The 14,711-nt window shown below is 36.8% G+C and overlaps 1 protein-coding gene across 1 annotated transcript in view; it reads right to left on the minus strand.

Annotated features, from left to right (window-relative positions):
* The window catches only part of stat5a (signal transducer and activator of transcription 5a), a 180,381-nt gene that overhangs the window by 93,619 nt on the left and 72,051 nt on the right, over positions 1–14,711 (minus strand). Inside the window, exons 12-16 of the mRNA XM_073856651.1 lie at positions 11,914–12,036; positions 11,478–11,570; positions 7,054–7,260; positions 4,096–4,190; positions 1,361–1,503 (exon numbers count right to left, since the gene is read on the minus strand). Of these exons, the coding sequence (XP_073712752.1) occupies positions 1,361–1,503; positions 4,096–4,190; positions 7,054–7,260; positions 11,478–11,570; positions 11,914–12,036 (661 nt within the window). The remainder of the gene's footprint in view (positions 1–1,360; positions 1,504–4,095; positions 4,191–7,053; positions 7,261–11,477; positions 11,571–11,913; positions 12,037–14,711) is intronic.

Below are 14,711 nucleotides of genomic sequence, written 5' to 3' on the forward strand. Positions count from 1 at the left end.
AAACCAAAAATTGCGAAAATAGCCAAAAATAGGGGACTATTTTCAGGCACTGAGTAATATTATTGCACCTCCTGCAGCCATGTTACGGCAGCAAAGTCCTTGATTATTACACCAGAATGAGAGTATAGTTCCTAGCCATATCTGCCTAGAAAATCACAACTTTTAATTTTCCGTAGGTCTTAGTACCTAGTGTAACTACAGAAGAGTCAAGCCCCAAATTGGAAAAACATCAAAACTCCCCGGTATTTTTTAGCACGATGCCAATAGTCCAATCAGACTCAATAAACCATGCCAAGCCACGCCAAAAGGGGTACCGCCAGACCCGGAGATCGGCCGAATGGACTCCAAAACGGCTCGAGTTGTGCGTAGGTCCTACGGCATAGCCGCGTCGGTTTTCATTTATACTTTTACGTCGTCGTCCGCGTCGACATGCAAACACACGCGCAGACCGCTGGTAGGCAGTAACCACGCGTGTAACCACAGTAGTAGCGCAACCATCAAAGAAGAAGCAGCTTGGCAAGTTAACCCACAAACGAAGAAGAAACAGCAACTTGTTGTGTATGATTTGAGAAGACCAGCCATGATGGAAGTAAATAAACAGTGACTTTTGTTGCAGTTTAAGTTAAATCACTCCTTAACTTGGCTCATCTTTGTTTTCACCGTCGCAAACGTAAATACCTATGACGCAGTTTTTTTTACCTGACGGGAGGGGTTCTGGTGGACCAATCACAGCGCTTGCGGTCCGTGTAGATCTGACGCGCTGTTAAAAATTTTGCGAGGTGCACGTCAGGCTATGCAGAGCTACGCATAGGCTACGGATAACATTCACCGTAGCTACGGCGTAGAGCTTATGCCAATTATAAATCGGGCATAACTCTAGGGGAGCTGGAAAATGAGCACATCTTCAAAAAAAAACAAGTGTCCCTTTAAAGCAACGTTCTGGATTAATTCAAGCTTTTCTGAATAATTCATAACAAAAATACACTTTTCTTCACATTTCAGTTTTTAAACCCTGTGAAACACTACCACAGGATGTAAAATTTATTTAAACTGAGTCAACATTATTCAACAAATAAATACAGCCTGCACTAAACTCACACTGAGGCCGAAATGTCCCTGTAAGTGTGCCATTATCACTAAATCGAGAAGATCATAAATGTGCATTTAATAAGAATGAATTATACAGTGTTGTAATTGGTGTTGCACTACACTGTGACTTAAACGTGATTTATGCAACTGTTCTAGAGAAAAGAAGCAGTTATTGTTAAATCCATTAGAAAGCTACAGGGCACCTTTTCTGACTCAGCCCATAAATACACTTCACAATATTCTGTCTAAGGGACTGAATAAAAGGTTTTACCTGCTTTATTGGGGTTCTCTGCCACCCAGGCTATAGTAATGCCTCCTATTTCCGAATCGCTAAAGCGTAACAGGAAGGTGCCATTGGGTTTGGACATCAGCATGTCCTGAGCCTGCTGCTTATTCACAAAACCAAGAATCGCCCTGCGGTGCACAATGACACAAGAGTGTGAATGCATACATGACCACAAACACAAAAGCAGTGAAGCTGTAAACTTTGTGTACTGTACGGTTTGCCTGTGATTTGTATACAAGGGATTATAAGACGTAAGGGGGAGATAATGTGGAAAAATGAGAGATAGACTTCACTTCACTGCTGTGTTGTTCATTAACCCATGCCTTGATGTCTCAATGTATACTCTTTAGCAGGTCAGTCAGTCAGTTGCCATGACAAAGAAACCACTCCATAATGATTAAGATACATTTAAATAAAGACGAAACACAGAATCCAACAAAATCTTGCAATTTGTGCATTTCAAAGAGGCTGTTTGATGAAAAGCAGCATTGACCAATCACCGTGCACTCTTATATATACTGTAGTAGGCTTTTTATATGCTGATGCCAAAAGGAACCTTTAATTCTTTACTTCTATAGAAAACCATCTCTGTTGGGCTTTCCTGTGCACTTCAAAAGGTACTTAAGCACGTTCCAGGGGTACATGAAATGATTTTGTTTTGTTCAACCTATAAAAGGGATATTATTAACATTAGGATAACATTAGGGCTTTCAGAAGCTTAAACTAATAAAAAAAAAAATTCTTAGAAATGTTTCCAAATTTTCCTAGTAATAATTTTCTTTAAAACACTCTCAGAGAAAAAGTACTCAAAGGTACAAAAGTTGTCACTGGGGCGGTACCTTTAAAAAAAAGTACACGTTGTATAAAAACATACTGGTACCGTCCCAGTGACAAAAAGGTAAATTATAAAACGGCTCGTTCTGATTCTTCATTCTGATTGGTTGAAACGCGTTGAGACCGCTTTACATAAGTATCACTGCGCCAATGTTGCTACATACTGATTTATGAAAATAAACACCACAGTCTTTAATCATATTTACATTTTTCTACATTTGCACAATTATGGCGATATCCAGATAAATGTCAATTAAATATTGTTGAGTCATTTCGTCAATAAAGAGAAAACGTTCTCCGAGTTGTTTTTTTCTTAAATTGATATTTCCGCTATTATCCACTAGATGGCAATCTTACCCAACTTAAATCCTGCTATGTATATGAAGTAACCGCTTTATAAAAGCAATAAGTCTCGCGAAGCAGTGGGGTTACAGTGCATTTTATAACAGCTAAGGGGGTTCGCGTCGTGCCTAACAACGCCCCTTAGCTGTTATAAAATGCATTGGTAACCCACTGCTTCTTGGGGCTTATTGCTTTATTTTTTTTACCTTTTTCTGAGAGTTAATGATGGCAAAATACATTACAGTTTTGTAAATTCATCTGAAAACATGAAATTAGTATACACAACATATACTGGGACAGATGACCCAGACATGTCTATGACACAACCACACTTGCTGGGTCAGACAGAAAGGATTTTGTTTTATTAAACCTATAAAACAGATATTATGATTAAAAAGTAAAACAAATGGCCTTTCACAAGACTAAAATAATTCTTAAAATAATCAGACATTTCCTAGTTTAAAAAAACTACAGTATTGTCAATTCATTTGCACTATATTACATATTATAGTACTGGGACGGAGGGGTGTGTAACTGTCATTAAAAAAATATTGCACAAAATCTTAATAGCCCTAAACATTTTATTTTTCTATTTATTCTGTGATGAAATATGACCCAGGCATTACTTTCTCACATAAAGATATTGTTTTGTGTAAACCTTAACAGTGTTGTTTTTTGTAAGGTATGTTTGTAAACCTACTTTAAAAGGGACACTCCACTTTTTTGGAAAATATGCTCATTTACCAGCTCCCCTAGAGTTAAACATTTGATTTTAACCATTTTGGAATCCATTCAGCTGATCTCCGGCGTAATAATCAGACCTTTGCTGCCGTACCATGGCTGCAGCAGGTGCAAAGATACTACGCAGTGCCCGAAAATAGTCCCCTATTGCTATTGAAAGTTACCAAGGGGACTATTTTGGGCGCTGTGTAATATCGTTGCGCCTGCTGCAGCCATGATACGGCAGCAAAGTCCTTGATTATTACGCCAAAATGAGATTATAGTTCATAGTCATATCTGCCTAGAAAATCGCATCTTTTAATTTTCTGTCGGTCTTAGAACATGATGTAACTACAGAAGAGTCAAGTTTTAAATAGGAAAAATATCGAAACTCTTTGGTTATTTTTAGCGCGATGCTAATGGTGTAATCAGATTCAATGGATTATGCTAAGCTATGCGAAAAGTGCTAGCGCCAGACCCGGAGATCAGCTGAATGGATTCCAAAACTGTAAAAATCAAATGTTTAACTCTAGAGGAGCTGGATGCTCATTTTGAAATGAGTATATTTTCAAAAAAAGTGGAGTGTCCCTTTAATGTCCTAATATAACTAAGGCCTAGTCCTGGATCAATCTAAACACCAGAAACTGCCCTTACTGTTGCTGCGTTACATATTTATTAACTAATTGAGCAACAAAACTTCTTTTTTTAATTTAAACTGAAACAAAAAAGTAAATAGGTTACCCTAATAGGTTGAATAGTTATCAGTGTGACGTGTATATTTGTGTACTTAGTCTTACATGATCTTTGTATGCACAATATCTTACCCATCATTCCAGTGTGGCTTCAGATGTTTTTTAGTTAATTCCATGACCCCATCAAACCACTGCCAAAATGTAAAGTTTCGTCCTGGTAAACTCTCCTACAATCACAGGAAATCAATTATGCATTTCTTAAACATCTTGCTTGTATGCACTGCAATGAGTCTAAGATCAAGTCGAACATCATGATGAAATGTATTCAAAACAAAGAAGTGTATTTAATTAACCAGGTTACAGATAATTACCATGTTTACATTGTTTGGTCATTTTCTAGTTTCAGTTATGCTGTTTTTGTTGATTGTGTTGTCACGTTTAAGAGCTTGTTGATTTATGATGTCTGATTGAGTTTGTTTCTTTACTTATAATGATCAGTTAGTTGTCACCCTTGTTGTGTTTAATATACAAGTGTTGAGGTCTATACATCTGTTTGTGTTGTCAACACTGTAACACAACAGCACTTAATGACAATGGCTTTCCAAAATATGAGTCATTTTGAACCTTTAACCCATAAACAGCATGATATGAAATTTTTCAGTCTTACAATAACCAGACTAGAGACACACAGATGAAGTGAACAGTTAGATAAGAGAATGTTTAAGGCTTATGAAATGGAGTCACAACTGACTTAATAAGAGCTATAAGAGCTTGATCTTCTGTTCATTCAGTTTTTAATCACTGATCTAAAAGCAAAGTCACAGTACTCAGGACTGATATAGCAAGCGTTCCTCTCGACCTCTTCCTCTAATCACTCTCTGTTAGAACATGATGTCCTTCATCCGGACCATAACAACAATTTCAGACCCGTAGAGATACACACATGCACTGGTAAAGCATCTTAACTTATGTCAGAAACACAGAATCACAAACACGTGCAAAGATGGATCTACACATGTCAACCATTAGCATGAATTATGTCCCTAAACCTGTCAAAATGATTCTGAGTAAAACCCATTAATATAACCAGAAATGTATTTGATCATTGTAGTTTTTGATATACTTACAATTCAAACACATGCATTGATGGACCTAACCATAAGTCATAAACACAAGAAAAAACAATTTGCATGTTTTAAATAACATGGGTAAATGTCACTCAATACTTTATCCCATAGTAATATTAGTGATATAGTGCATAACATACTGATATTATGCGCTGACCGAAAATAGTCCCCTGCCATTGAAAGTAAGGGGACTATTTTCGGGCAGTGCGATATATCACTACACCTGCTGCAGCCATGTTACGGCAGCAAAGTGCTTGATTATTACGCCGGAATGAGAGTATAGTGCCTAGCATATCTGCCTAGAAAATCACTTTTAAATTTCTGTCAGTCTTAGTACACGATATAACTACAGAAGAGTCAAATTTCAAACAGGAAAAATACCGAAACTCTTTGATTATTTCTTAGCGCGCTGCTAATGGTCTAATCAGATTCAATGGATTTTGCTAAGCTATGCTAAAAGTGCTAGCGCCAGACCCTGAGATCAGCTGAATGGATTCCAAAAAGGTAAAAATTAATGTTAAACTTGAAAAATGAGCATATTTTCAAAAAAAGTGGAATGTCCCTTTAACCTAGGATTTTTGAAGGCGGAAAATCGACATTTATCAGTATATGGGTTCTTTGGGATTTGAACTCGTGACCTTTTGCACTGTTAACGTGATGCTGTACCACTGAGCTATACAGGAACACACTTTTTACTTAATAAAGGCTTTTTCATTTTTTTCCATTTTTTTAATTGTCACAAAAATATTAGAGTAAAAAATAATATTGTATTTAATTTCTAATGTGTTTATTATGTGGGATGGAATATGACCCAGATAAGTTATGTTTCCTAAGATTTATCCAGCCTGTACAGTAGAGTATCTGTGAGTGTGTGCATATGCGAGCATTCTAAATGAATTTTAATGTATAAATAAATGCTACTATAAACATAAACAATGTCCACAATCTAAAAGCATTTGTGAGGACCACTGCACACTCAATGTACCGAATCAGCACGAGGCCGTTTCAAAGGCACCCACAGCCTTAGGCCTGCGCATTAAAAGCTCTCGGGATCAAACCTCACTTCCTGAATAACCATTAACTATCGCAATGGATGACAAACAATGTCGATCAGATCGGCTAACAACGCTTTCTGCCCCGGGTCAGTGAGATCGACACTTAATTTTAAGACAACAAAGTAAAAATGACGAGAGACTGGTTTAGTATTAAACTATCAGTTCAACCATTGTTCGACTGTGCTGTTGAGTAACTCAACCACAGGTCATAGGCAAGGTCAAAATAATTGTTACAAAGTAAGCTGCCATATTGCATTTAGCATGTAATTGAAGCTGTCATTTCATGAGCCAGAGCAAACTGTGATACAGTTAAGCTTTATGTTGGTTGTTAGTTCTCATATTTTGTACTTATTTTGGCTTTTTCTTAAAATTTTTGAAAATAGGCTCATTTTCCGAGCCATATCAGCCTAGAAAATTGCAACTTTTAATTTTCCGTCAGTTTTAGTACACGATGGAACTACAGAAGAGACAAGTTTTAAATAGGAAAAATATCCAAACTCATTGGTTACTTTCTAGCGCGATGCCAATGGTCCAATCAGACTCAACAGACTACGCCAAGCCATGCCAAAAGTGGTACCACCAGACCCGGAGATCAGCTGAATGGATTCCAAAACGGTAAAAATCCAATGTTTAACTCTAGGGGAGCTGGAAAATTAGCATATTTTTAAAAAAGTGGGGTGTTCCTTTAAAAGGATAGTATAACCAAAAATGTAAATTCTGTCATCATTTACTCACTCTCACTCATTTTTGGGTGAACCATTCATTTAATAAAGATAGATGACTGAAAGCAAGAAATGATATGTAGATGAAGAAACAACCAAATTCGAATTCCCAACACTCATATGAACACCGCGAGTGAATCACAGTGGGATAACACTTAGTAAAGTATGAGCAGTGTATTTTCCTACCCTGTTAAACTGTGACCAGGTCATGGTCATGTTGCGGTAATCCTCTGGGTTGACGCTGGAGCTGCTGAAGGCTTTCTGAGCGAGGAAGACGAGGTTCTCCTCGGACAGACCTCGGTTTGACTGCACCTCTGCTTTGTACTTCATATTCAGAGCCTCACACAACTGCGGCCATAACACTTTGTCAGGCACGATGAAGGGCACCCGTCCCTGAAAGATGACAAGAAAATTAGAACCCTACCCTGTGTGTCATTTAACCTTTGCAAGTATTAAATGCTTTGGTTTATGAGTTTTTACTGAAAGAAAGAAGAGGCGTTCATGACAGTTTACAGTGATGTATTACATCAGCTCTTGGCAATGACTCTTCCACCCATCATGTGAAGAAAACATCTAACATGTTCTGCATGCATGTTTGCTACTCACTGATGATAACTATAGCTATGCTAATATATTTATGAATCATCATGAATGTCATTTGAGGTAATGAATCTTATACCCAAGTTTAAATTCTGTCATATGCCCACCCTCATGTCTGTAGAAACCTGAGAGACTTGCTATCTTTAAGTTACATGAAAGGACTTTGAACATTCTGTACAATAAAAATGAATGTTAACCACAGCTGTCGAGGAAAACGTTAAAAAAATAATGAATCTCCAAGGTGTTCATTGTATAAACTATTTTTGTAATGCTTTAATGGTGAATCCTTTGCCTATTGTGGCGCTTGACAGATCCTGATCCACTTTTACTTTCATCGTATTTAAAAGAGATCAACCGAGACATTGTGCTAAACATCTCCATAAGTCATACAGGTTTGCATTGTCAATAAAGCTAAATTTACATTTCATCTATCCTTTTGCTGATTGTTTAAACTGATTCGTGGAAAGGCTTTTATCATTTTTATAATCTAAATCTCTTCTTAAGAAGAGATAATGCAATTAAAGTTAGTATTGTACTGTACTGTACTGTACAGAAAGATGAGTCATATGCCACCTGCCCATCCAATCAACTCCCACGCTATAAAACATGACAGTTTTATTTGTTTATTGTGTAGGGAGATGCGCTGATGAATGGGACTCAATCATACATATACATTGAAGAATGACTCTTGTGTGTTTTTTAAGTTAAGGCAAATATTTGTGACGAGCAAAGCTCTGTAAATCCTTTGTATATCTTTATGTATGTAATGTGTATGCCACATGACCAGAGCCACAGGAATTTGTTTCTGTGACTTGCATGTGATATTGCTATAAAACGCCACCATGATCTTATTACAAGGACAATCACCCCGGAGCAACCAGGGATTAAGTGCTTTGCTTATACAGTAGGCACAATGTTAAAAGTTCATGCCCAAACCCATACAGGATAAAGTTTGCATGCCGAACTTTGGAAAACTGGAGCAGCTGTCCAGCACACAGTTCTGTGTATTTAGCCATTATTTTAATTTCCTTTAAGCTTTCAACAGCCAATAGTAAATTAATGCATTTGGCAGACGCTTTTATCCAAAGCATCTTAAGATGCATGCACACCGCCAGAGACTAGCAATCTCATTCATTTCGATGTACGTTTGGTGTTTTCCGGCAAAACAAGCGATAGTGAGTGTTGGTGATAGGACAAGGGCATGTCCAGCTATGCAACAAAGCTCTGAACAGTTCAACGTTATGCAAATGATGAGCGACTATTGGTAGGGACAACCAATGAGAGTGAATCAGTGGAGTTCATCACCCTTTTTTATTTACAGAGAGTATGGTTACTCATTTGTTTATAGTGATGGGCAAACTTCCGAGCTCTCTGATGAAGCCAATATGGAAGTGAATTAACTCATTCCCGGCCAGCCATTTTTTGAAAAGTTGCCCGCCAGCATTTTTTTAGGAGTATATAAAATGAAATGACATACCATCTGCTTTCAAACAAACAAAACGAAAAAAAAAAGTTATTTTTTTTCTCTGTTTATAAAGTCTAAAATATGGGTATTTTTCTTTAAAAATATTTTTTTAGCAAAAAGCTGAAATAATTGCATTTTTGTAAATGAATCAGATTCAAAATGATAATCGAAACATACAGTGTTTAAAATTAGTAATGCCGTTTTGGCTTCAGTTTTTTCATAAATTGGGTAAGTGCGGTATTGCAGATTAAAGGATTAGTCAATTTTCTTAAAAAAAAAAAAAAACAGATAATTTACACACCACCATGTCATCCAAAATGTTGATGTCTTTCTTTGTTCTTTGTTGATGTCTTTCTTTGTTCTTCTGTTCGAGAAGATAATGGGCTCTATCTTACACTCAACGCAATGCAGCGCAATGCGCGACGCAAGTGTCTTTTGCTAGTTTCCCCCTGCGCAATTATAATTTTCACGTTTAGCGCCGCGTTGTTTAAATAGCAAATGCATTTGCGCCCCCTTTTGCGCCCATGGGCATTCTGGTCTGAAAACGAGGTGTGTGAGGCAACTAAAATAGACTACGCCATTGACCAACAAAAACCTGGTCTAAAGTCTAAAGTCAATGGCGCAATATGTTTTTTGTTATTTAAAGAGCGCATTAGTAATATGCGCCTATAAACGGGACGACACACAGGTTTGCTTATCACACACATGAGTGTGCAGCAGCACAAAAACTTTTTAAATATGAAAGATTAAAGGATTGAATGTAAAAGATTATTATTGAGTCTCTTGGACATAAATGAGGACTAATTATGAGACGTTAGAAGGCGCAAAGAGCTGCTTCACCTGCAGCCTGGAAAGTAAATAAATGCTTTGCTTTAAGCAAATGCATCTATTTTTAAATGCTACCTCACGGATTTATTGTATATGATGACTCTGTATCTGTGGTTATGGTGAGATGAGAAACATTTTTAAGTAATGCTTAAAAAAAAACTTGTGATGCTGTCCGAGTGCTGAAACGTGCGGAGAGCCGTTTGTAAATTCTTTATCTCCTGTTTGTAACAAATAAAGTATTTTTAGAGTACAAACATTTTCTTACATACTTGTAAAAAAATTTTTGATAATATTGGATAGCCATAAATTTAAAGCAATTGAAAGCCTCTTTTTTTACTTCCATGACTAAAAGAAAACGGGTTGTAAAAGTTTTAATGAAAAAATAAGAATTTCAATACAAGTGAAAAACAACACAATTATTTAACATTAATCTTAAACTGAATCTTCTTCCTCCGCTTAGTTTTTCAGTTTACAAAGTCCGTCATCTAAATAGGGATTAGACATAGCGCCAGCGCAACAGGCTTTTAAAGGGGATGAGAGCTGAGACTCTCATTGGTTTATTGCACGTTACGCCCAAAATACTCCCATTAATCATAAAAAAAGAGCCAACCCTTTTCGACCATGCGCTCGGCGCACAAACCATTTTTCCCGTCGTTAAATTAGCAAAAGTTGGATTCGGAAACGCCCATTTAGGCGTTGTGCTGTGCGCTTTAGACAATGTGCTTAGGTTGTTAAAATAGGGCCCATTATGTTTTTTGAGGAAAACATTTCAGGATTTTTCTCATTTTAATGGACTTTAATAGACACACTATTTACCCAACACTTAACAGTTTCAATGCAGTTTAATATTATAGTTTCAAAGGACTCTAAACTATCTCAAACAAGGCATAGGGGTCTTATCTAGTGAAACGATTGTCATTTTTGGCAAGAAAAATAAAAAATATGCACTTTCAATCCACAACTTCTCTTCTTCCTCCAGCTGTGTGACAAGCCAAGCGTTGAAACTGCAATATTAAACTGCATTAAAACGTGTTGGGGATGTAAAATCCTGGAATGTTTTCCTCAAAAAAACATAGAAAGTGAACAAAGAAAGACATCAACATTTTGGATGACATGGTGGTGAGTAAATTATCTGGATCTTTTTTAAGAAAATGGACTAATCATTTAACATTAAACAAAAAACTTTGAGATCTTGCCTCAAGTAGTATGAAGAGTTTCGTTGCAAAACTAGATAAATCCATTTTTTTACATTTTTGTCAAAACATGTTTATTATTATGTTTTCATGTTATTATTTTGTTTTATGGTGCTACTTAGCTGTATTTTTTAAGTTATGAAGGTTTAAATCAAAACAAACCAACTGCAGTTGCATTGAAATTAATTGGAATGCACAACCAAAAAACGAGATTTCTGAACAATTAAAAAAACGGTGGTTATCTCGTTTTGCAACGAAACTCTTCAGGTCATCCGGGGTACTTTTCGCTTAATTTTTTGGAATACTATGAATTCGGATATACTACTCGCCTCACCTACTGCTTTTGGCCTACTATATAATATGAAAGTAAGCGGTTTCGGACACAGCCAAAGTCGCAGACAATGTCTAACCTTGGCGATAAGAGATTTCCCTAAGAATTGCATAGAAAATGTAAAAGAACAAAACACTGCAGATTTTTCCTGAGCCTTGCGGCTACTTGGACATTGCTGTTATGTGACACTGACCGGTTCAGCAAACGCATTGTCCCACAGGACAGTAGCTGTTGCATTGTTGTCTTGACTTCCATGAACAATCACCACCACAGGTAAAGAGAGAGTCTGGGAACAAAACATGCAGGTAAGAAAATGTAATAAAACTTATACAAAGTTGTAATTGACCGTTATACATAACTACTCTATGAATAGTTATTACATAACACATTACTAACACTTAGAATTGTTTAGCTTTGTACTGCCAAATACTGAAATATACTGGAAAGCCACACCAGTCATGTAATGTAATATGTACATTTCACACATGGCAAACATATCTTGTGCTGCGCTGTGTGTGAATGTGTTTACGTGTGTAATGTGATATGGATGAAGGGTGAAGAAAATGCACTGAAACCATGAGGGTTGTGTTCAATTGTGAGAAGCTTGTAGGCATAACACCGTATCTTACCTTAACCTGAAATACAAGCTCATTTCCCCCAACACTAAACTGTGACTCAAACAAAATGGTGAATTTTTCTTCTGTAACAGACTCCGCCCCTCGACGGTCTGAGCGTCTGATCCGCTTCAGAGACTACAGGACAAATGATAAGGTCAAAGAAAGAAAGAAAGGGTAACGTTTTAATAGGCTTGTGAGCACTTCAACTTGTTATTGCTCTTTAAGATGCGCCACTACTGCACATAGAGTATCAAACTCATTTTGACCCTTATACTAACCTTTAAATGACTGAATATCGAATCAGGTTTTTATAGCCTCTTTAATAATACTGTACAGTGTGTTTCAACATTTTCCATGTCTTACGTTTTAGGTGAACAACTTTACAAGAGAGGAATACGAAACAAAAACCTTAAGAGGAACCATATTCAGCTGGAAGCCCAAACTCTGAGACTGAATGAATTGAAATAAAATATCAAGTAGGAAACATCTTTCAAGCAAAACATAAAAAATATAAGTTTGCCAGGTTTTAAATTCTGACAATGTATGTACAGATGGATTTGTAAAGTTAAAGGAAAACTAAAGCCCGGAGTATAGTTTAACACTCCTAAAATGGTGTGTTAAAACAAAACATTCTGCTTTAGTTTAGGAACAACACATTGTGTGTTGTTTTTAACACATCTTCAGTTGTGCCTTTCATTTTTTTGAACACAAAATCACCACAAAATGACACTTAAGGGGGTCGCACACCGAACAACAGGTGCCGCGTCGCATCTAGGACAACTCGGAGGTATCGTACACCAGAAGTGCACATTACATAGCGCAAGCTTAGTCAGATAGCATCTACTTCAAAATGTAAATTATAAAACGGCTCGTTCTGGTTATTCATTCTGATTGGTTGAAACGCGTTCTAAGCCGTGATAAAATACCCCGGTAAACCCACGGTTCAGACCGCATCACAAGTATCACTGCGCCACTGTTGCTGCGTATTGATTTATGAAAATAAACACCACAGTCTTTAATCATTTTTTAATTTTTATAACTTTGCACAATTATGGCGATATCCAGATAAATGTCAATAAATAAAACATTCCATCAATAAAGAGAAAACGTTCTCTGAAGTTTTTTTGTCTTATTGATATTTCCGCTATTATCCACTAGAGGGCAATCTTACCCAACTTAAACACTGAGGCATTCACTCGACACAACAGCGTTGTGGTGGATTTAGCGTGTGTTTTGATCAGGCTCTGAATCTGATCTCTTACAAAGTTCCTCACAAAAATGGAATTATCTCCGCATTTAGCTGAAAATTTGAGAGGTGATAACTGATAAGACAACAAATGAAGGTAGGATGAAACGTTTTTTGATGTTGTTGGAAAGCGGATGGACTGTTCTTTCATTTGATATCTTATGTTTATTTAAAGAAGATCATTTTTCTGTAAGGCATTCAACTAAAACTGGGTGGCAACTTAAAAAAAACGCTGACGGGGAAAAAGTTAAGCATGCTTACAAACATATTTGATCATCACTTCAACAGTTGCACGATATAAATGTTAATGTATAAATTAGATTAATGTTGATTTATAAAATAAATACCACAGTCTTTAATCATATTTTCATTGTGTCTTTGCTGCGTCTCTGTTGTTTGTGAACTGCGCTCTGTTGCAGCCACACTTGATTCTGAGGAACTACTTTGTTTGGCGGAAGAGTAATATTTATACTAATATAATTACACCTTATTTGTGTTTTATTTTATAAAATCCCGCTAACGTTATGAATATGAAGTAACCGTTTTATAAACGCAATAAACCCCTCGAAGCTCCGGGTTACCAGTGCATTTTATAACTCCGCTTCGCGTCGTGCCTAACAACGCCCCTTAGCTGTTATAAAATGCACTGGTAACCCACTGCTTCTTGGGGTTTATTGCTTTAATATACGTTAGCAGCCAATGTTAATCGCTAATGATTTGGGACAAAGATGATGTTATTTAATGTTAAACTATGCGAGTGGCGTTTGGTGTGCGTACATTCATAGAAAATAATGTGTGCGACCCCCTTTAGGGACAGATTTACTAAATGCAGTCCATTTACCATTACCATAAAAAGGTGGGTAATTTACACAGGTGCAACAGCTGATTTCTATAATGACCAACACAATCTACTAAGATCAGCGCAAATTAGTTCAGGGTCGCAAATAAGCAGAGCTGATGCTCCTGCAGGTACAGGTAATCTATAAAGGCCAGCAACACGGACATCACAGCTGAAAATGCGTGTTGTCCCAGCTAACAAAGCCAAAGGACACGAAAGGACAAAAAAATTAAATATTACAAGAAGTTTTGAAACGTCTGGTATTGTGTGACTTCTCCTAGTGGCCCCTCTTTTATTTCCTCCAGCAAATGAAAAATAACATGGCTTGGCAAACAATATTTTTTAATAATAAGTTCCTCTGGCATTTCAAATAAACCGTTACGTGTTAAAAAAACCTCTGCTTTGTACCACACGCACTGTAATGATAATACATGTGCAAACATTAGTAAATCACATTGTGTGAATCTTTGAATTAATCTCATCCCATACATTTTGCATCTGAAAGGGAAACTCCTAGAAATGCATATGCAACAAGGTCAGTCGCAAAAATAACTAGACCACACCTTTTCAGCACTAATTATCCACTGCGCGTAAATCCCATCAGTCGTTATTTAATGCAAAAATGTTTTGCGCTGGTAAATCTGGCCCATAATGTGTTAAATAGCATAACAAAAACGCGTAAAAAACGAACAAATCCTTTCTTAGAGTGTATGCACACAGTTGAAG

The sequence above is a fragment of the Misgurnus anguillicaudatus genome, chromosome 19 (genome assembly GCF_027580225.2).
Source record: "Misgurnus anguillicaudatus chromosome 19, ASM2758022v2, whole genome shotgun sequence".
Classification (NCBI taxonomy): domain Eukaryota; kingdom Metazoa; phylum Chordata; class Actinopteri; order Cypriniformes; family Cobitidae; genus Misgurnus; species Misgurnus anguillicaudatus.